This window comes from Lynx canadensis, chromosome A1, assembly GCF_007474595.2.
Source record: "Lynx canadensis isolate LIC74 chromosome A1, mLynCan4.pri.v2, whole genome shotgun sequence".
Taxonomy (NCBI): domain Eukaryota; kingdom Metazoa; phylum Chordata; class Mammalia; order Carnivora; family Felidae; genus Lynx; species Lynx canadensis.
In genome coordinates this window covers 234,417,838-234,440,802 of record NC_044303.2, presented here as the reverse complement: position 1 = coordinate 234,440,802, position 22,965 = coordinate 234,417,838, and the positions used below count along the sequence as shown (strand labels likewise).

Here is a 22,965-nt window from a genome sequence, read left to right as displayed (position 1 = left end):
TTCCCATTCCATATATGGAATAGAAAGTGTAGAATGCTGTATAATAATACATGAATGAAAAGCATCTTCACAGTCTTTTTTTAATTTTTTTAACGTTTATTTATTTTTGGGACAGAGAGAGACCGAGCATGAACGGGGGAGGGGCAGAGAGAGAGGGAGACACAGAATCGGAAGCAGGCTCCAGGCTCCGGGCCATCAGCCCAGAGCCCGACGCGGGGCTCGAACTCACGGACCGTGAGATCGTGACCTGAGCTGAAGTCGGAGGCTTAACCGACTGAGCCACCCAGGCGCCCCTTCACAGTCTTTTTAAAGAGGTAAAATAAAAAAGTATTTACCAGCAAAATAGTATGGCCATGGTGATCCTTTTGCCCATATGTTTTGGCCTGAAGTCCATTATGACTAGACTGAATTAGGAGGAGTGGGCATAGAACAGATGGGCCATACCCAACCAAAGCTCCCTAAGGGGGATTCCTGGATTCGTTTTCACACTCCTGGTGGGATTCTTCTTGGCTGTTTTTCTGAGACGCTTGAACTTGCAGGATCTTAGAGAAGATGACCCAGGGACTTCACCCAGTGTCTCGCCGGAGTGGGGCTTGGGTACCCCTTCTCTCCGGATACATCAGCTGTAAAGTGACGGCTGATACACGTGACTTTCACGTGCCTGAGAGCCAGGATTCTGCATCTGTCCTCCACCTCCAGAACCTCAGAGAAGCTTCATACGTGCTTGTCCAATGAGCAGGTGTTTGGGAGAAAAGGAAGGGGCATGTTTGAGAGGTCCAAATTTCTTTTTAGGTTGCGCCCCTGATCTTCCATATGCCCTTTTGTCTGTGATGCTTGTACCCATGGAGCTTATACCGCAGACCCCTGGACAGTGAAATGGTGACCATTACTTTTTGATCATGACCTGTGGTGCGGCTCCCCTTGTTCATGCAGGAAGGGGGGCGAGCCTGGGCCCGGTGTCCTTGCAGCCCTTGCTGTCTTCAGACCCACCGTGAGCAGCGCCTGGTGCCCAGGTCCTTCTCGCGAACACACGTCCTGACTCCCCGCAGAAGAGCTGGCATGGTGTCTCCCTGTCTTTCCAGCTGTGCTGGGGTTTGGGGTTCCTTATGCAACACGGGTCACTCTGCACGCGGGACGAGCTCTTTCCTTACTTAGCTTCCCTTTTGTTCTTGAGTGAAGAGCTGTGGGGCGGAGCTCTCCTGATGCCGCTCTTCTGTTTCCCTGACCTTGGCTCTTTCCCCACTTGATTTATCACCTTTTCACCCCCCTCAGTGTTCTTCTGTCTCTGCTGCTTTTTTGACGAAAACGGCCTGTTCGGTTACCTACTAAGCCATTCCCTTTTCCATTCCGAATCTTTCTGTAAGCTCTCCTATGGCTTTTCTTTCTCACTGAGGTGACGTTCACATAACATCAGTTAGCCATTTTAAAAGGAAGAATATGGTGGCATTTAGTACATTCACAGTGTTCTGCGACCATCGCCTCCATCCCATCCCAGGAAGTCTGTCATCACCCCAAAAGGGACCTCTGCGCCTACCAGGTGGTGACTTCCCCTACCCCCTTTTCCAGCCCCTGGTAGCCACCAGTTTGCTGCCCGTCTCTGTTCATTTATCTCTTCTAGATAGTCCGTACAAATGGAACCTTACAGTATGTGGGCTTTTGCCTTAGCTGCGTTCTCTTAGCATAATGCTCTTGGGGTTCATCTGTGTTAAAACATGTTATCTCAGTACGTCATTGCTTCTTCTGGCCCACTAGTATCCCATTGCATGGATGTGCCACAGGCCGTGTATCCGTTCATCCACTGGTGGACATTTGTGTGGTTTCCGCCTTTTGCCTGTTGTGAATCGTGCTGTTGCAAACACGTGTGTGCATGTATCTGTTTGAATGCCTGTTTTCCGTTCTTTAAGATACGTACTTAAGAACGGGGTCACTGGGTCCTAAGGTGGTTCTGGGCTTAACTTTTGGAGAACGTGCCAAGTGGTGTTGATAACAGCTGAACCACCTCTGAGCTGTTTCAATCTGTTACACGTCCACACCACTCGATCCTCTTGCATCAGCTCCCCCAGATGAAACCCGACCACCCTCCAGGGATCTCCCGACACAGGTGGAGACATAGCTCAGGAATCCAGATGTGTGTTTGGAAGCACAGATACTAAACCCGAGGAGTTGGGGACCGGCTTGCGTCCGGATCCAGAGAGTGCTCAGAGTTACCTAATGTCTGCAGTAGTTTGGGGATGAAAGTTGGAAATCTTCAGATCTTGAAAAAGAATGATTTTTCTCGTCCCCCTCACAAGAGTTAGTCCTTTATTGTAATCCATTGGGTTTGTTTGAATGTGCTGTCTTATTTTCTCATAATACTACTCTCTAAATGGGTGCGGTTCGGGACGCCTGGGTGGCTCGGTCGGTTGGGCGTCCGACTTCGGCTCAGGTCCCGATCTCGCGGTTTGTGGGTCCGAGCCCCGCGTCGGGCTCTGTGCTGACAGCTCAGAGCCTGGAAGCCGCTTCGGAGTCTGTGTCTCCCTCTCTCTGTGCCCCTCCCCAACTTGTGCTTAGTCTCTCTCTGTCTCTTTCAAAAATAAGTAAACATTAAAGAAGAAAAACACAAAACTACACGGGTGCAGTTCGCGGCGTCTTGTGCAGCCTTTCGTGGGCAAGGGAGAGAAGCACTGGGGACGGGCGCTCTTGCTGACTCTCCCTGTTCTTCTCCCGTAGGTGTCCTTCTTCCTCTTCATTATCTTCGTGGTATACACCATGCTCCCCTTCAACATGCGAGACGCCATCATCGCCAGCGTGCTCACGGCCTCCTCCCACACCGTCGTGCTGAGCATCTGCCTGTCCGCAACGCCCGGGGCCAAGGAGCACCTGGTCTGGCAGGTGGGTGACCGGTGCCCCCCTCCCCCACCTCTGGGTGCCAGGGGTGCCGTGCACCTGTTCGGGGTGCGACTGGGGTACCCGGCAGGTGCCCGAGGTGGCTCCGTGTTGCTAGTGGGGAGCCCGCCACACCCCACCTCCAGCAGCGGCATCAGCACGTAGCAGTCAGCAACAGCGAACGTTGCGGACGGCCGCTCCACGTTGCTGGTTACTGGATGGTCGTATGACTGTGGATGCTTCAAAGCTGTTCTTACTATGCGTTGCAATTCAGCACCCTGTTTTTAGAGTGAAAATAACTTACACAGTTAAATTCATAATTCTCCCCCACCTTCATATCCGATAAAGCCCTCTCTTTACAGAGGGGGAAAGATCTCCATTTCCTGATCTTCTGGAAGGTCCGTGGGCATTAAAAAAATAAATAAATAAATCTTTCAAATGCTACGACAGCAAATTTAGCTTTGCTAGTAAGTGGGGTTTCGAAGAAGCCGTTGTGTTTAATTAGTTAAAAGCATTTGAAAAGTGACTTGATTTCCTGCTATGCACATCCATAAACATGAGGGTCAGTGGTTTGGAGTTGTCCCTAAGTATCTTTTTTTTTTTTACTTGAAACAGGTATGTTCAATTACGCTCTGTTAGAATCAAATTTAAGAAATGCAGCCATGGTGTAAAAACGCCGAGGGTGAGAGGACTGGTTAGGAACAGCACTGCCATTCAAAGTGGGGGTTTAGACACGGATCACACGAGCCCTGTGGGGTCTGAGAAACCCGTTTGTCGTTCACTCGGTGGAATGTTTCATTTGGAAACTTGACATAGAGCTGGAGGCTTATCCTTGGGTGTCTGGAAATCCCGCTTAGCTGGAAAGCCTTCTGGGGATCCCTTTTCTCAACATTCCTCTCCTAGAGCTCCTGTGGAGCCCGGCGTTCAGTCGGAGCGGTCTGAAAGACAGCCTTCGCTGGCACGGGGTGAGCGTCAGAACCCTGGCCCCGATTCTGCACGGTGGGCTCCAGGTTCCCGCTGACTGGTTCAGACGTGGAGCAAAGCCACGTGCCCGCACGCATTCCCTGCCACTGGCCCGAGTAGCCGGCACCACCCGAGGCCCAGATGGCGACCCGTCAGTAACGGATCAAAGGAAGGAACGAAGGTGGTGTTTTATGAAAAGAAGAAACAATGCAGCTGCGCCTGGGAAGAGGCGGGGGAAATGTTCCTTTTTGTACGGGCTCTGCCCCAGCTTTTACTTCCTTGCGCCGCATGTCAGAGCCTCCCTTGAAGATATTTATGGGATGTGTCTCCTCTCTCCCATAAATTCCATTTTTCCAGTCTCCCTGGAGTGGGGCTTGGGGGGGGTGGGTCTGTTTCAGCAGTAGGAACGGGTATGTGATCAGCTGAGCCAGCTGACATTATGACAATCACTGCGGGAAAGCCCTCATCACACAGACACGGGGGCACTCAAGCCTGCTTTCATGGCTTACAACACTTTCCTGGTTTTAGGTTACCCTAGAACACATCCGCTGAACATTTCGTACCTATCTCTTTGGCCCCTTCATGAATAAATACAGTGTCTGCTGGGGCAGATGTAATAGAAAAAATATCTTGGAAAGGAGGATTAAGATACATGCCTGTAAGGATCAAATGGGTTTAAAAAAAAAAGCGGAGGGGGGGGAATAAATGGTTTGTCAAGAATCTGATGTATTCTAGGTCACTACGTACTGTAGTGAGTTTGCTTTTCTTTCAGAGCATTTTTATTTTCTTCTGCAAGTTCAAAAAATTGGGAAAGAATGTAATCTTAAACATTCAGTTACTCAATTTTCCAAGCACACAAAGAAAAACAATTTTTATCGGTGGACAGCCAGAGATAGGATAATTCTGGAAGAGCAAAAAAGAATAAAAGGTTTTCATTCCAAATGATTCCATGTAAGAATAACATTGAAAGGAAGCAGAAGAACAGAACGCCAGTTTTCCTTTTCTTCAGAAGTAATTTCACAATGATTCCGAGGGCAGGGAAAGGCAGGATACACTGACAGATTGAAAATGGAAGGTCCGTTGGTAGATGTCAAAGTCATGAGGAAAAGAGATTTAAGCACCTTTGGCCACTGCTGGACATGTAACCTACAAATAGCACTGCTTTGTGATGGGAGAAAAACACTTCATTGATAACTGTTGATGAAAAGTGTACATAAATTAGGATGATACACATTAGGTGGTTATACTGCCATGGTATAATTGTTTAATGCGAAATTACTGAAAGGCTGTTGGTTTCATATGAAGAAAGAGGTTTGCTGATGAGTGGTGATCAGTGTCCCCCTACATTATAAACCGCTGAAGACGGAGTGCATTTTGTTTAGCGTGGACCCATATTAATGTTTGTTTGGGGATACCTGGGTGGCTCAGTTGGTTGAGCATCCCCCTCTTGATTTTGGCCCAGGTCATGATGTCATGGTTCATGGGAATGAGCCCTGTGTTGGGCTTGGCGCTCCGCATGGAGCCTGCTTGAGATTCTCCCCGCCCCCGCCCCACCCTGCCTCTGCCCCTCTCCCCCACTCATGCTTTCTCTCTCTCTCAAAAAAATAAAGAAAGAAAAGAAAAATATGTCTCACTTTATTTTTGGAACATTGGCAATCCACTGATAGCATGTAATGCTTCTCTGTTAACCAAAATGTCGACTTCATAGAAAACCCTATTCCCTTCCACGTTGATTAACAGAGTTCATTGTTCTCGGCACATTTATTTTCCCAGCATTTATCTTGAAGTAGAATTCAGTCTCAGGCTACAATATATTACCCAACTGAGGGAATTTAGTTAATCACTGAAAGTGATGAATGAGCATTTCTAGTACATTTAGATATAAAGTATAATCCCTAACTTTTTTTTTTACTTTTATTTTGAAACAATCACAGACCTACCAATAAGTTCCAAATCTAATACAGAGAATTTTTTTTCCTAATCCACCAAAAGATAAGTTACCAGTCTAATGTCTCATTGCTCCTAAATGCTTTATTTATTACTATTATTTTTAATGTTTATTTATTTTGAGAGAGAGAGAGAACGAGCTGGGGGGGGGGCACAGAGGGAGAGGGAGACACAGATTCCGAAGCAGGTTCCAGGCTCTGAGCTGTCAACACAGAGCCCGACACGGGGCTTGAACTCACGAACCATAAGATCATGGCCTGAGCTCAAGTCGGAGCCGCTAAATGCTTTAGACAGTATCTCGTACAATGCCATTGCACTTAACCATAATGCAACTATGAAAATTGGGAAATTCACATGGCTCTGCTGTTGTGATTCAGATTCACCCAGCTTTCCCAACAACGTCCTTTACAGAAAAGGGCCCAGATCAGAATTCTGCAACGTTGCCGTGTGTTCTCTAATCTCTTTGGTGTCTTTCAATCTGCAGCAACCCCTTAGTCCTCCCGTGGCTTTTGTGATCTTGACACTTTTGAGGATGGCATGCCAGCTACTTTATCAAATGGTCTTCAGGTTGACTTTGATGTTTCATCATGAATGGATTCAGGTGATGCATCTTTGGCAGGAAACACAGAGGTGATGGTGCATTCTCATCATGGTCTCTCAGGGTCTCATCGTTTATGTTGGTCTTTCGTCTGGTGGCCGTCTGCCAGGCTTTACCGCTTTGGCATTACTCTTCTCTTCTTTGTAATTAAGGCATATTTTGTGGGGAGGTACTTTGAAACCAGGCAAATACCCTGTTTTATTCACTTATTGATGTCTAGACCGTCTTGTGTTTCCCTGTTCTATACAGAGGGTTATAAGCCCACTTATATGAACCCACAAGTCTGGGCTCAGACTTGTCCAGTGGGCGCCCCTTCAGGCTGGCTTCTGCACCTTTGGTGATGGTCCCCATCACTCTTTGAGCACTTCGTTGCTTTCTGACACAACAAGACGTTTCAGGCTCATCTCGTGCTTTCCCTGCCCTGGCCCTAAAATCTGCCATCCCTCCAAGGAGCCCTGTTCTTCTTGGTAAAGAGTGGCACTTAGCAAGCTCTAGGCTTGTAGGTCTTCTCATTCCCACTGGGTTGTCACTACTCCAAGACAAGGGGCACACGCATTTACATCTCCATCAACTTTTATCTATACCTACATATTAGACACCATGACTTCACACTGGTCTTTCCAGCCTGCCACGAGTTTCATGCCAGTGTTCTCCCTTTCTCTTGTGATTCCATAGCCAATAGTGAAAAAAGTTCAGTTTCAATGATTCTTAACGTATTTACTTACTGGATCAATGCCGGTGTGTAACCAGTCTCCTATCTCAGTCGCCACCCCTACCCCCACACAGGTGTCTTCTCACTTGGCCCAAATTCCCCTCCCCTAACACCTGTCCCCCTCCCCTGGTTCAGGCTATGACACCACGTCCATCTGAGGGTGCCCCCTCCCCCAACCGGGGCTGTGTCCTCTGTGTCGTCCCCATTGTAGAGGCTCCTGGAATCCACCCCAGCTTTATCACCTTGGGCGAATTCAGCTTCCCTGGTCCCCTCTAGATGCAGATGTTCCTTGCTCTGCCTGATGGCTGGGGACTGAGTTATTCAGGAGAGAAGGAAATGGACAAGAAGGGCAGGAGGAGAGAGGATGGGGCAAGGGAATGGAAGAAAAAGAAGACTTTTTGAACAGAGTTTATTTGTGGAAGAGGAAGAAGTTTTTTCCCAGCTGCTCTCTGATCCATTTTGTACTGTGCTAGTCTCTCAGCTTTTCCTGTAATTACTTCGTCTTTGTTTTCCTAACTGGGTGTCAAAGAGCAGTTTTTCTGATATCTGGGTTGACCCTCAAATATCAGGAAACTTAAAAAGCAGTTTTACATTGTTGATGTAAGAAGAATGCATTATTTAATTTTTTTTCTTTTAATGTTTATTTATTTGAGAGAGAGAGAGAGCAGGTGAGGGGCAGAGAGAGAGGGAGACACAGAATCCGAAGCAGGCTCCAGGCTCTGAGCCGTCAGCCCAGAGCCCGACGCGGGGCTCAAACTACGAACCGTGAGATCATGACCTGAGCCGAAGTCAGAAGCTTAACCTACTGAACCACTCAGGTGCCCCAAGGATGAATTCTTTTATTTATCTATCAGAAATGTAGCGTGAGCCCCAAAAGTCCTTAGCATTGCACGGTTAACTAGAAAACAAGAAGGTTCCTTGTATCAGTAAGGTAGCACACACTTGAGTAGAAATTCTCTGAGAGCAGCAAGGTAGGTGTCTTCTTTGCTTACGGCTGTATCCAGGCAAAGGGAGACTGAGGTTAGGAAAACAGCATGACACGTCACCGCTCGTGCTGTGGTGCTGCGTCCTGCTCCCGCCCACGGGTGAGGGTGGCCGGCCTGGAGACGAGATAGGGCAGCGGGGCAGGAAGCTTGCCTCCCTGACAGGGGCAGGGAGTCCGTCACTCAAGCGTTGGTCCAGCCTACAGCCTGTGCATCTGATTAGATACACTTGTGTTCTCTTCTCTGTTGGCCACACTTCTGTAGGTCAACATCACTGCCAGCAGTCTACCAACCCCCCTCCCCCCCCCGCCAGGAATTGCCAATTACACGATTACATTTTATATTTGAAACTTACTTGCTTTTCTTAAATGTTCCTTTCCTTGGTATTCACACCACATTCTGGATTTTCATTTTGTGTATCATTTATTTTCCCAGGAGACAAGGATTAATTTGAATACAGATTTACTTACACAAGCCAGTTATTTGGGAGCCCATATTTATTAGAGAAGATAAGCGAAGGAGTGGTTATTGGTTTTCTATTCTAACAGGATTACTCCTGTTTCTGATAAATGGTAGAGGGTTCCTGTATGCGGTGGATACTTTGCCGTATTTAAGATACACTTTGAAAAATTTTAGTTTGGACCTAAAGTAGAAGATACAGTCTGTCACGTATGGCAAGAACATAATCGGTAGTCATGAAGATTTGTTACATAACTGATTCTTCTGCAGTATAATTCAGGAACTGTATATTGGAGTCTGGAATTAAATTGCATTTAGGATCTAATCTGAGAAGCTCAAAAGGAAAACAGCAGGTTACCAGCTGCCGGGACTCTGGCTCTGGAGGAGACTAATTGTTGGGAATTTGGACGTCTCTTCCTACTGTCTTGTCTTCGGAGAAGCGCAGGATGTTAGTACTTTCCACAAGAGGGAAGAAAGGACACTGAACCACTGTTCCTTTTGTGTAGCGTCTAGCTATCGATGGAGGGGGATCTGTATCCTGTTTTAGGAAACTATCAGTTATGGGGTCTAACGACATTCTAATTTGGAAGGAATGGGGGTAAGCCTGGAAAAGAGGTAAAAATAGGAAAGTGTCTGATGTGACTGAATCCTAAGGCAGATCTAAGGCACTGCACATGTCTGCTTTCCTCGTTCCTGTTCCTTCCTTGTGCCCCCAGCCCGGCAGGAATCCCCGCCCCACCTTTAAATGGCGGAGCTCAACACCATCACCCACCGGGGAGACTTTGGTGGAGCAAGTGACCAACAGCAACACTATTGATGCTTTACTGCAGGGCATCCTATCTACTGCTTGGAGAATGTCCTGGCACTTTCCTACAGTGAAACGGCAAGAATGCTCGACACAGAACTTTCCTGTTGGCAGTTAATCATTTTGCTGTCATGGTGGGATGAGACCTCGGTTTATTTTTCAGCATTTGTGAGTCTGTTTAGAAGAGGGGACAGAAGGGACAGAGGTGAAAGGAAGCCCTGTTAGACCATGAGTTTTTGTCTTGGAGATTTGATCAAAGGCGCATGAAACAAAGAGGGTTTCCTGAGAAATGAACAATGCTGATCAGTCACCCTTCATCAGTCTCTGTATCCTCTTCTGGATTCTGTCATCAAAACTGTGTGCCCTCTGTTCATTCAAGCCACCGGATTCATATCATATATGATACATTATAGATCGATTACAGGTTGGCTGAGTGGCACACTCACTGGTTGACATCTTGACACGTGATTTTCCTCACGTGTTCACCTACCCACACAGCCACGTTCCACAGTACACCGGGATCTGAGGCTCTGTCCTTTCCAAGTGTTTATTTTTGAGGATAGTTTGTGAAAGATATTGATTCTAATCATATATTAATCCATCCATAATTGCTCTTTATTCTTTTATATTTATTTTTGAGAGAGAGAGAGAGACATAGAACATGAGTGAGAGAGGGCCAGAGAGAGAGGGAGACACAGAATCGGAAGCAGGCTCCAGGCTCCGAGCCATCAGCACAGAGCCCGACGCGGGGCTCGAACTCACAAGCTGTGAGATCATGACCTGAGCTGAAGTTGGACACTTAACTGACTGAGCCACCCAGGCGCCCCTACATTTTTTTGTTTTCATGTTTGAGTGAGAGAGACACAGAGTGTGAGTGGGGGAGGGGCAGAGAGAGAGGGGGACACAGAATCCGAAGCAGGCTCCAGGCTCTGAGCTGTCAGCACAGAGCCCAACCTGGGGCCCAAACCCATGAACTGTGAGATCATGACCTGAGCCGAAGTCGGACACCCAATTGACAGAGCCACCCAGAGCCCCCTGTAATTGCTCCTTAAAATTCCTAGAAGACAATGAGAAAATCAGCCCCCTGATGGGGACACAGGACTTCTAACTTGTACTTGCAGGATGAATAATGAATTTGCTGAATTGTATGAACTTGAGAGAAAAATGTATCTACAGCTTAACTTGAGCAAGAATTTTGCTCTGGTTCTAAGTGACCTCTTTGAAGAGTAGACAGAAACTCAGTGATTTGGTGCAGTGGAGAGAGGTTGTGTGCGTAATTACTGGGAGACACTGCAAGGAAAGATGGACCTGGAAATGTGGCTACTTACCAGTAGTGTGGGAATGGTAACAATAGTTTCTTCCTAGCCACAGACATGGTTGAATGAGATGATAAATGAAAATGACTTATCTGGGCCAGGTGCATGGTTAGCTCCAAGAAACATCAGGTAATAATAATAATGGCTGCTTGGTAATATACTTAAAACATTTCGTTTTGTTTGTGGAGTACATTGGGGACTGGGCAGGCCTCGAACAGAGGGAGGGGATGTACTTTCTGTCTTTACAACGATAATCCCAGCATGTCTTCTGTGAGAATGATGTGCATCGGTTTTTGCCTTTCCTAGGAGATGTGAGATCCTGCTGGCCAGACGCTGGGTTAATCGTTTTTGATATCCTTCTCAAGCAGCTCATGAGTGGTTTGACATGGCAGATGGTGGACAGAGCAAGGACTTTGGCCTCAGGTGGGCTCTGGGTTTGGATTCCATTGCTCCCACTTTCTAGCTGTGTGTGGTAGACATGGAAGGTGGACCACCCCTCAGAGAAAGATTTGCTGCCCAGCTCTTGGGGAGTTGTTGGCCCTTAGATTCTTTAAGGCTGCCTCAGCTTCACAGGGCTGCCAGCTCAAGGTTCTGTCTCTTCAAGGATGGCCCACATCCATGGCTGATTGAGGTGGGCCTATAGAGTCTATCTAGCCTGGTCTGATTCAGGGCAGTTCCGGTGGGCCATTGCAGCTCTGGAGTTTCTGTAGGTTTGTCGGAAGTTCTCAGACCTTCATCACAGCTCAGCTTCTCCCTGTGCTTCATCTGGCTTCCTTTCTTCCCCGCGGGCATTGATCCGAAGGGAACTCCCTGGTACCCACTGAACTGTGTCTCAGAATGTGCTTCCTGGAGAACCAGACTGCAACGCTACATGAGCTTGGACTAATTCTTTAGTTTACTCAGTTTTCTCAGCTGTAAAATGGCAGCAGGAACACCTACTTCCCTAGACGGTTGCTGGCCTTGGTGCTGATTCAATGAACTAGTATATATGAAAAACCAGTTATCCGGCAGGGCTGGTCCCTAACCTTCAATGAATAGTGGAAAACAACAGCAGCATTTATTCATTTTGCTGAGTTTAAATGACTTTTACAGAAGCTAAGAGAAAGGGGAAACAAAAATATTTGGGGGAGTATGGCAATAATCACGGTCCCAAATGACCTATGGAGTTTTGAGTAGGACAGGGGTTGGGTTGCACATCCTCAGGGCACAGGTCTGGTCTGCTTGACCATCCTGCAGTGTGCCCACCCAGACTTAAGGCAGTGAGCTTCATCCTCACGAGGTCCTAGAAGCCCACACTGCACTAGTAACTGGAGTTTGGAAGGTTTGTTAATACCCGAGGATCTGAGCCCCTGTAGGTTAATGGAATGCCTGGTTTTGGAACCCCCTGAGATATAGCTCATCCCGTGTCAACAATGAGAGGGAGAAGTGCAAAAGGAGTCATTTATAGTATTAACTTATAGCAGGACATCTTGAGCTTCTGTGCCATCCTTCTCTGTAATGTCTTGTTCCCTGGAGGAGCCCACTCTTACGCTCTAACCAACCTCGGGGGCTACAGTTTGCCCCACTCAGTAGCAGCTACATGGTACAAGGTGGGTCTGGCCATCTCGTGTATCAGTTTTGTGGTCATAGACACACACACCTGTACAGGGCTGTCGCTATGTATCACTCCTCCCACTCCCCGCTGAGATACTGTATTGGTTCCCCAGGGCTGCTGTAACAAATTACCACCAACGTGGGTGCTGAAAACAACAGCACTTTCTAAACTGTGAAATTTATTCTCTCACAGAAATCAAAACCAAGGTGTTGGCAGAGCTGGATCCCTCTGGAGGCTCCGAGGGAGAGTGCGTTCGTGCCTTTCTCCAGCTTCTGCTTGTTGCTGGCACTCCTTGGCATTCTTTGGTGTGGGTGGGGCTTCAAAACTCTATGTGTCTGTCTTTACATGGCCTCCTTCTCTTTGTGTCTTTGCACCTCCTCCCCTTCTGTCCCTTACAGACAGAGACACTGGTCATTGTCTTTAGAGCCCTACTGTGAAGTCAGGATGATCTCATGCAGCATCCTTAACTTGATTACATCTGCAAAGACCCTTATTTCAAACAAGGTCGTATTCTGTGGTTCCCAACAGTGAGGGAGCTTTTGGGGCTTCTCTCGAACTCACTAGAGATACCAGCTCCCACAGTTGGACTGTGGTCTCCTCTCCCATCTTGGATTGCTACAGACCCTCCAAGTAGTCTCTGAGCTGGTGTCTGTGGGGTTCCCTTTCTCTTGTCTGCTCAGGTACAAGTAAGCTCTGTGGTGCACAATATAGGAAGATACCTCATTAAAAGATTTTTATGGTGAGGAACCTGGGTGGCTCAGTCAGTTAAGCATCTGACTCAGGTCATGATCTCACGGTTTGTGAGTTAGAGCCCCACGTTGGGCTATTTGCCGACAGCTCAGAGCCTGGAGCCTGCTTTGGATTCTATGTCTCACTCTCTCTCTGCCCCTCCCCTGCTTGCGCTCTGTCTCTCTCACTCTCAAAGTAATAAATATTAAAATTTTTTCAAAAAAGATATTTATGGTAACACACAGGGAAATAAAGCAGGACTAGGAGAATTTAAAGTGAGGAAACATCAGAGAATTCCACCCTTGTTTAAACAAAACAGAGGGCAATCACCAAGGATTCCTGAGGAATGGTTGCAGGTAGACAAGTCAACATCTGCCATTGGCTCAATGGCCCATTTTTAAAAATAGGTGCTGTGGTCACATTTTTTAAAAGGTTGACAGAAGGGTTTCAAAAGGTTTTCAGTAAATACGCTTCTTCTGATGACTTGTGAATTCTTTCATTGTTTATAGTCACTTTTCACTTGATCTGAGGTTTTTCAGACATATAATCACATCATTTTGAAGTGAATTTCCATTTTCTGAGTTTTAATTTTCTTTCCAATTGTTTTGCCTAATTGTACTTCCATAAAAAATTCACATTAAGGTGGTGGTAGTAGACATAGTTACCTGCTGTATTTTGTTTAGTTTTGTTTTTATTTAGTAGGATTGATGTTTTTCCTTTAAGCAATATGTTGGCTTTCGGGTTAAGTAGGTTTTATAACTTGAGGGAGGTGACCGTTTGTTCCTAGAGAAGTTTTATTTTCTCTTTTTCTTCTTTGTTTTTCTTTAAAGAATGGATCTTGAATGTATTAAGAGACGGTTTCTGTCACCCGTGGGCAGGATATTATGATTTCTTCCCTTGTGTAATATTGGACATTCTTGAATTTTTGGAATTAACTCAGTAGGTCATATTGTCTTTTTTTTTTTTTAATCTAATTTGATGTTTTATTCCTTTGGCCAATAACTTATGAAAGATTTTGCATCTGTTTTGACCATAATTAAGAGCAAACAGGCAGCCCTAGCCTCGGGCCACAGACGGTTCTGAGGGCTCCCCTCCATTGTGAGCACCCTTCCATCTCAAATGTTCCTATAGATTAGACCACATTAGGCCAGATACCATGCCCTTACTTTGCTATGCACATTCTTCTGTTTGATTTGCTTTCTCTTGTGGGATTGGTTTCTGTCAGAGATATTTTCTCATAAACGCAGTCTCTTCCATCCAAGGTTTCAGCGATTTTCCGTGTTGGATAATCTCTTTTCATGGTTTCAATTACCTCTGTAATTGTGTTTATTTGTACTCCTCCCCGGTTACTTTCTTATTCTTGGGACTTGTCCTTTCTCCGTTAATTCCTGATTCATCTAGCTAATGTTTTGTTTATTTTCATTTCTCCAAAGAATGAATTGTGGATAAATTTATTTGATTAATTTGGGGGTGTTTTTTAGTTCGTTTTTTTTTTTTTCTTCATTCATTTCTTTCCGTAGTTTTTATTGCTTTGTTTTGTTTTTGCTTTTCTTTTTCTTTTCCAGTCCTAACTTCTTGTGTTGCCCTCTTGTTTCTTTATGGAAGTGCTCACCTGCTATAAATGTCCCTCTAGAACCTGTTTCAGCTCCATGCCTTCTGTGTGCTCATCATCGTTATTTGCTAGATAATCTTGCTGATTGACTTTATTTTTTGACACAGAGAAACTTCAGTGTCCCCCCACACCGGGGGATAGAGGGTTTTTCCTTTCTGTTTCTAGTAGTAATTCCAGTTTTGGGGTTTTACTTTGTTGTTTGTTTGTTTGTTTGTTTGTTTGTTTGTTTCTGCTTTGGTTTTGGTTTCTTGCGTTTTGTTTGTTTTTTGCATTGAGATTAGAGAATTGTTCAGGCTATTTCTGCTTTTTGGAGTGTATTGAAGTACTGTTTGGTAATCTAATGATACTCTGAAGGCTTCTTTTCTTTTCCTTGATAGCAGAAATAATGTTTCTTCCTAGATGCCCACTGGACTCCCTTATTTTTGAACTCTAGTGACTCCACTGTAATTTGAAGTCTTATTGATACTTTCGACTTAGTTTTCCATTTTCCAGATTTCTTTTTTTTTTTTTTTTTGAAAAAAAAATTTAATGTTTATTTATTTTTGAGAGAGAGAGAGAGAGAAAGCAGGGGAGGGGCAGAGAGAGAGGGAGACAGAGAATTTGAAGCAGGCTCCAGGCTCCAAGCTGTCAGTACAGAGCCCGAAGCAGGGCTCAAACCCACAAACCATTGAGATCATGACCTGAGCCAAAGTCGGATGCTCAACCGACTGAGACACCCAGGTGCCCCCAGAATTCTTTTAACGTGAACACTGTTATTATGAATGCTGATCGTTCTTGGGGGCACATGGTGGGCTCAGTCAGTAGAGCATGTGACTCTCCCACCTCAGGGTTGTCAGTTCGAGCCCCACGTTGGGTGCAGAGATTACTTAAAAATGAAATCTTAAAAAAAACAAAAAAAGATTGCTGATCGTTCTCATGGCCAACACTAGAATGCACTGAGCACGTGTAGAGGTGGATCACCGCACGGAGCCTGTGGAGGGAGATGCCAACTGATAGAACCCCCACACCTCGAAGCTGGGGTGCCTCCCATGATGTGCCCAGTGGGGCCTTCCTTCTGGAGGCCGGCCTCCTGAACATACTGTATGCAGGGGGCTCCTGCCAACATTCCTACAGTTGCAAACCAAGGACTTGGCCTTTCCATGTCTGGGCGGGCCCCTCTCTACTTCCCGTCCGGCACCAGCAGCCTCCTCTGTGAGGGGCCCGTCATGGCATCTTTCCTCGGCCTCCTGCCCCTGAGCCCCACTTGCCTGTGGTCGCCCTCACGCCCACATGGAGTCTGGGGGTTCCGTTGATCTTCTAATTTTGTTGAAAATATAAACTGTACATGCATTTCCCTTGATTTTTGGTGTCCTGGATAATTTCTAGGAAAGGAAGAAATGTTACCTTTGTGGGTCAAAGTGGAACTATTTAGTGTTCCACCTTTTCTTTGGTTTCTTAAAATTTCACCTTCTATGCCATGTCTGAGCCTCCGACTCTAGATCAAGGTGGTAACCAAAGATAGGAAGGAGAAGAAGCAAAGGAAAGATAAAGAGACTAGTCAGAGTTTTATTATCACATAGAATGTTTTTCTAAGATTCCTGGCTATGAATTGTATTAGTCAGCTCAGGCTGCTCTAACAAAATGCCAAAGACAGTGTGGTTTCAGCAACACATATTTATTTTCTCACAGTTCTGGATGCTGGAAGTCTGAGGTCAGGGGGCCAGTATGTTTGGATTCTGGGAAGAACTCTGTTCCTGGCTTGTGTATAGCTACCTTTTTGCTGTGTTCTCACATGGGAAGGAGAGGGAGAGAGAGGGAGAGAGTGAGAGAGAATGAGGGGGGGGAAGAGAGAGAGAGACAAAGAGAGAAAGAGAGAGGAAGGGAGAGAGATTGAGGAAGACAGGGAGGGAGGGAGAGAGAGGGGGAGGGAGTGGGAATGAGAGAGGGAAGGAGAGAAAGTGGGGGGAGAGAGGGAGAGAGAGATCCAGGAAAGCCTCCTGTGTGCTACAGGAGCAAAATAGAAGTTAAATGAAGTTAAATTCTTTTGTGAAATATTTTTTGCTGAATCCCCCAGAAGAACAACAACAACAAAAATGCGTTTTGCCTTTTCAAAGACAACACATGATGCGTAATGGAAAGAGCTTTAATTTTGGAGTCAGAAGGACTTGAGCTCAAATCCCAGTTGTGCATGAATTGGTTGTAGGAATTTTAGCAAGTGATTTAGCTCCTCTGACCATCTGTTTACTTATCTGTAAAAGAGGGCCAGTGACACAGTGGACTGAGGATTAGGGGTCGGGTGTACGTAATTCCTGAGTGCCTGGCCCACATCAGGTGTCCAGTAAATGGCAGCCGTTCATTAGCTGGTGGCTTTCTGGGTCTTTGCTTTCTGTCACTTATTTTTTGTTAGTTTTCAGTAACGCACACATAATCAACTTTTATTTATTTTATTTTATTTAATGATTATTTATTTTTGAGAGACACAGAGACAGAATGTGAGTGGGTTAGGGGCAGAGAGAGAGAGGGAGACACAGAATCCGAAGCAGGCTCCAGGCTGTGAGCTGTCGGCACAGAGCCCAACGCGGGGCTCAAACTCACGAGCTTTGAGATCATGACCTGAGCTGAAGTCGGACGCTCAACCAACTGAGCCACCCAGGCGCCCCTGCATAATCAACTTTTAAAGTTAGGAGAGAACTTCCCAAGGTGTAAAATTGTGAAAACACTTTACATCCAGCAAAATATGCCATGGTGATTTTCTAGAACAGCTAATGGACGAATCATGTAAACCTTAAGGGGATCCAGGGAAACACTACATCAGTTACTTCAACAGTTACATGTCCCAAACTGTAGAGAATTATGATGTGGTATGGGAGGTGCATATAAAAAGTAGTTTCCAAAACTAATTTCTTTAACAATAATAATAGCTTTAATTAAATGGTATCGTTCTCATCCATCAGGTTATAATTTTAATCTGTTCTTGTCAATTTAGATAACTTACTCAATTCACGTCAATTGCAGGTTCATTGCTCTATCTAGAGACATATTTTGAACAAGTGCCACGTTCCAGGACTTTCTAAGCGCTACCAAAAGGACTCGATTTGAAACAGTAACAATAAAAAAAGCTTCAGGCACCTTAGCATCTATTCGGAGACTTGTAAGTAACACTGACATCCAGAAGCGTGGACTCATAATCATTTACAAAGGGAGACGATTGCTTCCGCTGTTTCTCCACTAAATAGTCCACCACAGTGCGGACTTCCACAGTGCCAGGTTGCGCATCGAGAACGTAGAGGGTGCTTTGACGTGATGCCACATCTCGTCAGTCGTTCAACTGTGAGATTGTCAGTGGGGCTTACGGGTGAGACCGTGAGCCCTGAAGAAGGGCTTGGGTTAATCCAGAACAGGGGTTCACAGTCTTCTTCTGGGAAGAACCACAGAGTAAATATTTTCAGATTTTCGGGCCATCTGGTGTCAGTGGCAACGGCTCAACTCTGTTTGCCATAGTGCACGAACTCCTGCGAACAACACGAGCAAATGGATGTGGCTGTGTTCCAATAAAACTTTATTTACAGCACCAGGCACTGGGCCAGACTTGTCCTAGAATAATAACTAGAAATCTAGTTTTCCCTCGAATAATGTATCCCCCCACAAAACCCTTTAATGTCCTCTGTTAAAATTCTTTTAACCAAATGCAACTTGTTATTTCTCAGAAATTTATGCAACTTCCAGAGCAGCCCTTTCTCTTAGAAATACAGCTCCCTTCTTGTTCAGTGAGCCTCAGAAGACACCCCACGGAGAGTCCTTGGTGAATGTGAGGTTAATTTGCATTTAATTGATCTCCCTGTCTCTACTCTAGTGGCAAGACTCAGGATTTTCATCCTTTTCCCACGTCTGATTTCCGCGGTGCCCTGGGTATGCCTCAGCATGGCCGGATTTTAAGCGGATGCTTCAGATTTCCTGTAACGCCGTCACATTTTCCCACACTGTGTAACTGGCTGGGAAATTGAGGCACACGTGCCATTACATTCTTCAGCTCGTGGGGGACTGCCGCGTCCCAAAGAGCGTCCCAAAGAGGACAATGAAAATACTCCAGGACGTGCCAGTCAGCACTTCTTGCCCTGGCTGGGACGGTTTTACAAAGACACGGAGCTGTTGGTGAAAGAAGACTGAACATTTTACTGAAGGGTCGTTGATTCCTAACCCCCCTGCTTGCGCTCCTAACTCGAGTTCTCTGTCTTCTGTAGTCCCGATTGAGGGAGGGATTAAGGGAAGATCAGAACCTTCTTAGGAGAAAAGGCACTTAAGGATGTTCATCCTGCCCTCTGGGTACTCTGCTTACTCAGCTGTCAGGGTTCACTCTCTTTTTCGAGAATTCCCCCTAACGCTGCATTTTGCGTACGGTTGCCTGTTTGTAGTCAGCTCTCCTGACCAGTGTGCGTGATACAGTTACATAAGCGTCAGTTGTGTGATCCTTTTCATTTGCAGCTCTTTTCGTTTCTCTTTTCGTGGACTATCTACCAAGCGATTCTCCGCAATTTCCGCTTCCGATCTGGTCCACCTCTCGGGGTCTTGGAATGCCTTTGAGATACTTTGTTTAGAACCTCTGAAAATGTAGCCGTACAGGGTTTTCATGGTCTGCCCAAAGCTGGCATCTAAAAATAAAATTTTAGCTGACTGGCAGCATGAGAAGTGCCCAGATCAGCAGATGGTGTGAAATGCAAGAGTCGTCAAATGAAAATATATTCAGGAAAATACAAGACCTTCCCATTTACCAAAGGTCTGGTGGGAACACATGCTCCTTCACGATGGGCTGTTCGGCTGGGGGATGCTGGAGGCAGAGGTGTCTGTGTCAGCGGGGCTCTTGAGGTCCTGCCTGCTGTCTTCAGGGCAAGAGAGAGAAATGTAGCGGGGAAGGCAGTGCCAGCTGGAGGGGTCGTCCCTGACGGAGCGGGCAGATCCGCTGTGCACAGGATCCTGGGTCCGTGTGAGAGGAAGTCTTCGGATGCACCTCGTCGAGGGCACCGGCTCTCCGTGTCCCGCATTTTAAATCAAAGTCTTGCGTGGTGCAGAGGTGGTGCTGAGGGCGTCCCCACGCAGTGTCGATGACGGGAGTCTACAGGAGATACTGAATGTGATGCAAGTGGAATAAAAGCCCAGTGCCATCTTGTCCAGTTAGAACATTGGGATTAGATTTACTTTGAATGGATGAAAGGCAAGAGGTGAGCCACATAAACCCCGACGGAAGCAGCAGGACGTAACAGAGTTCCTCGAAGACTTCTAAGGAGTCTAGTTGGCTGCGGGTTGCACGGAGGCTGTGTGACTAAAGGGGAATTATCTGCTCTCCCAGGCAAGACAATGTGATGCAGATCCACAGAAAGCAAAAGGAGATCAGGAAATCAACAGAACCACCCTCATGTTTATGTCTTTTGTTAAAAAATGCATTTCCAGAAAACAGGTTGATGATAACCAATGGATGAACATTTACTAATTCATTGGCATTGAGGTAACTAACATCTGCTTTCCCAGGCACGTTACACATCTCAACCCGGGGAAACATCCACCGTTGTCTCTACTGGAGACAGGAACCTGAGGTCGGGAGAGGCAGCAGGTGGCTCCCGAGTTACCCACCTTTGGGTGTCGGGCATAGGTTCAGACCTGGGGAGCCTGATGGCAGATCCCACACTCCTAACCGCTGTGGAAGTCTTTGGGCACTCCCTCCCTTCTCACTGCAGTGATCCATTAAATGGAAGACTGAGCTTTCCCGGAGCTGCATAAAGTAAAATCTTAGGTGATTTTCTGGACTTTAATGGCAGACCAAGAAGGAACTACATTTTTGACACAGAGTCTGCAGCCACATATACTGGATTATAATTTAAAGTAAAGCCAGGGCTAGTGTTACGGAAAGCATAGGGCTTTTTGAAGCCTAAGGTGGAACCATTCCCGCTTCTGGTGATCAATTAAATGTGCAAGGCAGGAATATGTACAAAAGGCACCTGTCCCGAGGGGGTGAGAAAACGCCAACAGGTGAGAAAACGCCAACAGGAACAAAGAGGGGACATGACCTGGGAAGCTCGGGATGTGAGCTGAGTCTAGCTCCAGCAGGAGTCAGGAGCCCTGTGACTCCAGGCAGGCCCTTCTGTGCCCTCCCCATGCAAATGCCCTGATCTGTAAAATGAAGGGTTTGGAGGAAATGATCCCAAGGTCTTCCCTCTTCTCTCCTTTTATGACTTTTATGACTGTGTGTTCAGAGTGCAGAGCACCGACGTAAAAGCTCTTCTGGAAAATATCGAAAGGGAAAGGGATTGTGGTCCACGGAGAAGTGAAGGTTTCCAGCGGTGGTGTGGTTGTGGATGGCTGGGTGAGGGTGTTCGTTATGGAGCAGCGCTGAGCAAATTCAGCCACCGGCATTGACTGTGGGGCCCCGACTGGAAGGACGTGGACGCTCACTGTTTTCCCAGAGGCAGGCAAAAATCACGTGGGGGTTCTCTGTCTTCTTGTTTTCTGTATTTGCTTTTTAATGAAAAAGAATAAAACAACTCAAGAACTACAGTCACTTTACCCTGACCAACCCTTGGAAAATCAGGAAACCTTTCTGTGAAGAGAGCGTGGTTAGATAAAGCAAAGCACTGAGTGGCAAGAAGGAAGCCGATGCCACACAGGCCCCTTCCTCGCGACCACCGCCCGTATCTCTCCACGAAGCTGTCCTGAGCTTTGCGCCCACTGACGGTTGCCGGAACTGTAGGCTTCGTGACCACGTTCCACTGACAGTTTCTGGCTTTGGACCCTCACTGATTCACTTATGGAACTGGGAAGCAGAAATAGCATAATTCCTTTACAGGCAGGTACTGCACAAAACAAATATGGTATAAATCCCTCCCTTATCCTAAAATTGTTACTTTAAGCTCGGTTAGAAGTGTATCAAATTGATGCATCTTTGCAGAGAACCAGATCTACTGTGTCTTGATTTTCTCTATCATTTTCCTCATTTTTTTTAAAGAGGGAAATGTATTTATTTATTTTGAGAGAGACAGAGACAGCACAAGTCGGGGAGGGGCAGAGAGAGAGGGAGACTGAGAATCCCATGCGGGCTCCGTGCTCCCAGAGCAGAGCCCAGTGTGGGGCTCAGACCCACAAAGCCGTGAGATCATGACCTGAACTGAAACCAAGAGTCAGATGCTTAACTGACAGAGCCATGCAGGTGCCCCTATTATTTTCCTCATTTTAATCTCATTAATTTCTGTTTTAATTTTATCTCCTTCCTTCTGCTTGCTTTATGTTGAATTTGCTCTTTTTTTCCTCTCCTTTCCCTAGATGAAAGCTTGTTACTGATATTAGATGTACTTCTTTTCTAAAACAGACACATTTGATGCAACCAATTTGCCTCTAAGCACTGCTTTGGCTGCATCTCACAAATTCTGATAGGTGGATTTTTTATTTTCACTTTGTTCAGGATATTTTGCAATTTCCCTTGAGATTTCTAATTTGACTGAGAGATTATCTCTAAGTATACTGTTTAATTTCCAAATATTTGGGGGCTCTTCCAGCCATTTTCCTGCTACTGATTTCTAGTTTCATTCATTCATGGCCTGAGAACACACTTTGTATAATTTCTGTTCTTCCAAATTTGTCCAGGTTGGTTTTAGGTCCAGAATGTGGTCTATCATGGCGGATTTTCCATGAATTTTTGAGAAGAGTGTATTCTGATCTTGTGAGATGGAGTGTTGTATAAATGTCAGCTAGGTCAAGTTGATGGATCGTGCTGTTCAGGTCCTTTATACCCTTACTGATTTCCTACCTGCTTAATCTATCAGTTCCTGAGAGAGGAATATGAAGTCACCAACTACAATCATGGATTTGCCTATTTTATCAGTTCTGTCAATTTTTGCCTCACGTATTTTGCCCTCTGTTGTTAGGTGTGTACACATTTAGGATTATTTTCAATTTGTTTTTAATGTTTATTTATTTTTGAGACAGAGACAGAGCATGAACGGGGGAGGGGCAGAGAGAGAGGGAGACACAGAATCCAAAACAGGCTCCGGGCTCTGAGCTGTCAGCACAGAGCCCGACGTGGGGCTCCAACCCACGGACCGTGAGATCATGACCTGAGCCGAAGTCGGAGGCTTAACCGACTGAGCCACCCAGGCGCCCCTTTCTTCTTTTTTTAAAAAAAAAATTTTTTTTACACATTTAGGATTATTATGAGTTCTTAGAGAATTGACCTTTTTCCATTATGTAATGTCGCTGTTTATCTTTGATCATGGTCCCTGTTCTGCAGTCTGCTTTATCAAAATTAATATGGCTGTGATGGCCTTTTTTTTTTTTTGGTGTTAAGAGGTGTTTCAGTCAGTGCCTTCCACGAAAACAGAACTGGCAGTATATGTATTTATATACATTGTGTTCATACCA

General features: G+C 45.9%; 1 protein-coding gene across 1 annotated transcript in view; it reads left to right on the top strand.

Moving 5' to 3' along the window:
• ADCY2 (adenylate cyclase 2) overlaps positions 1–22,965 on the top strand; it is a 404,823-nt gene that overhangs the window by 114,513 nt on the left and 267,345 nt on the right. The window contains 1 exon segment of the mRNA XM_030332755.1: positions 2,710–2,871. Coding sequence (XP_030188615.1) covers positions 2,710–2,871 — 162 coding nt within the window.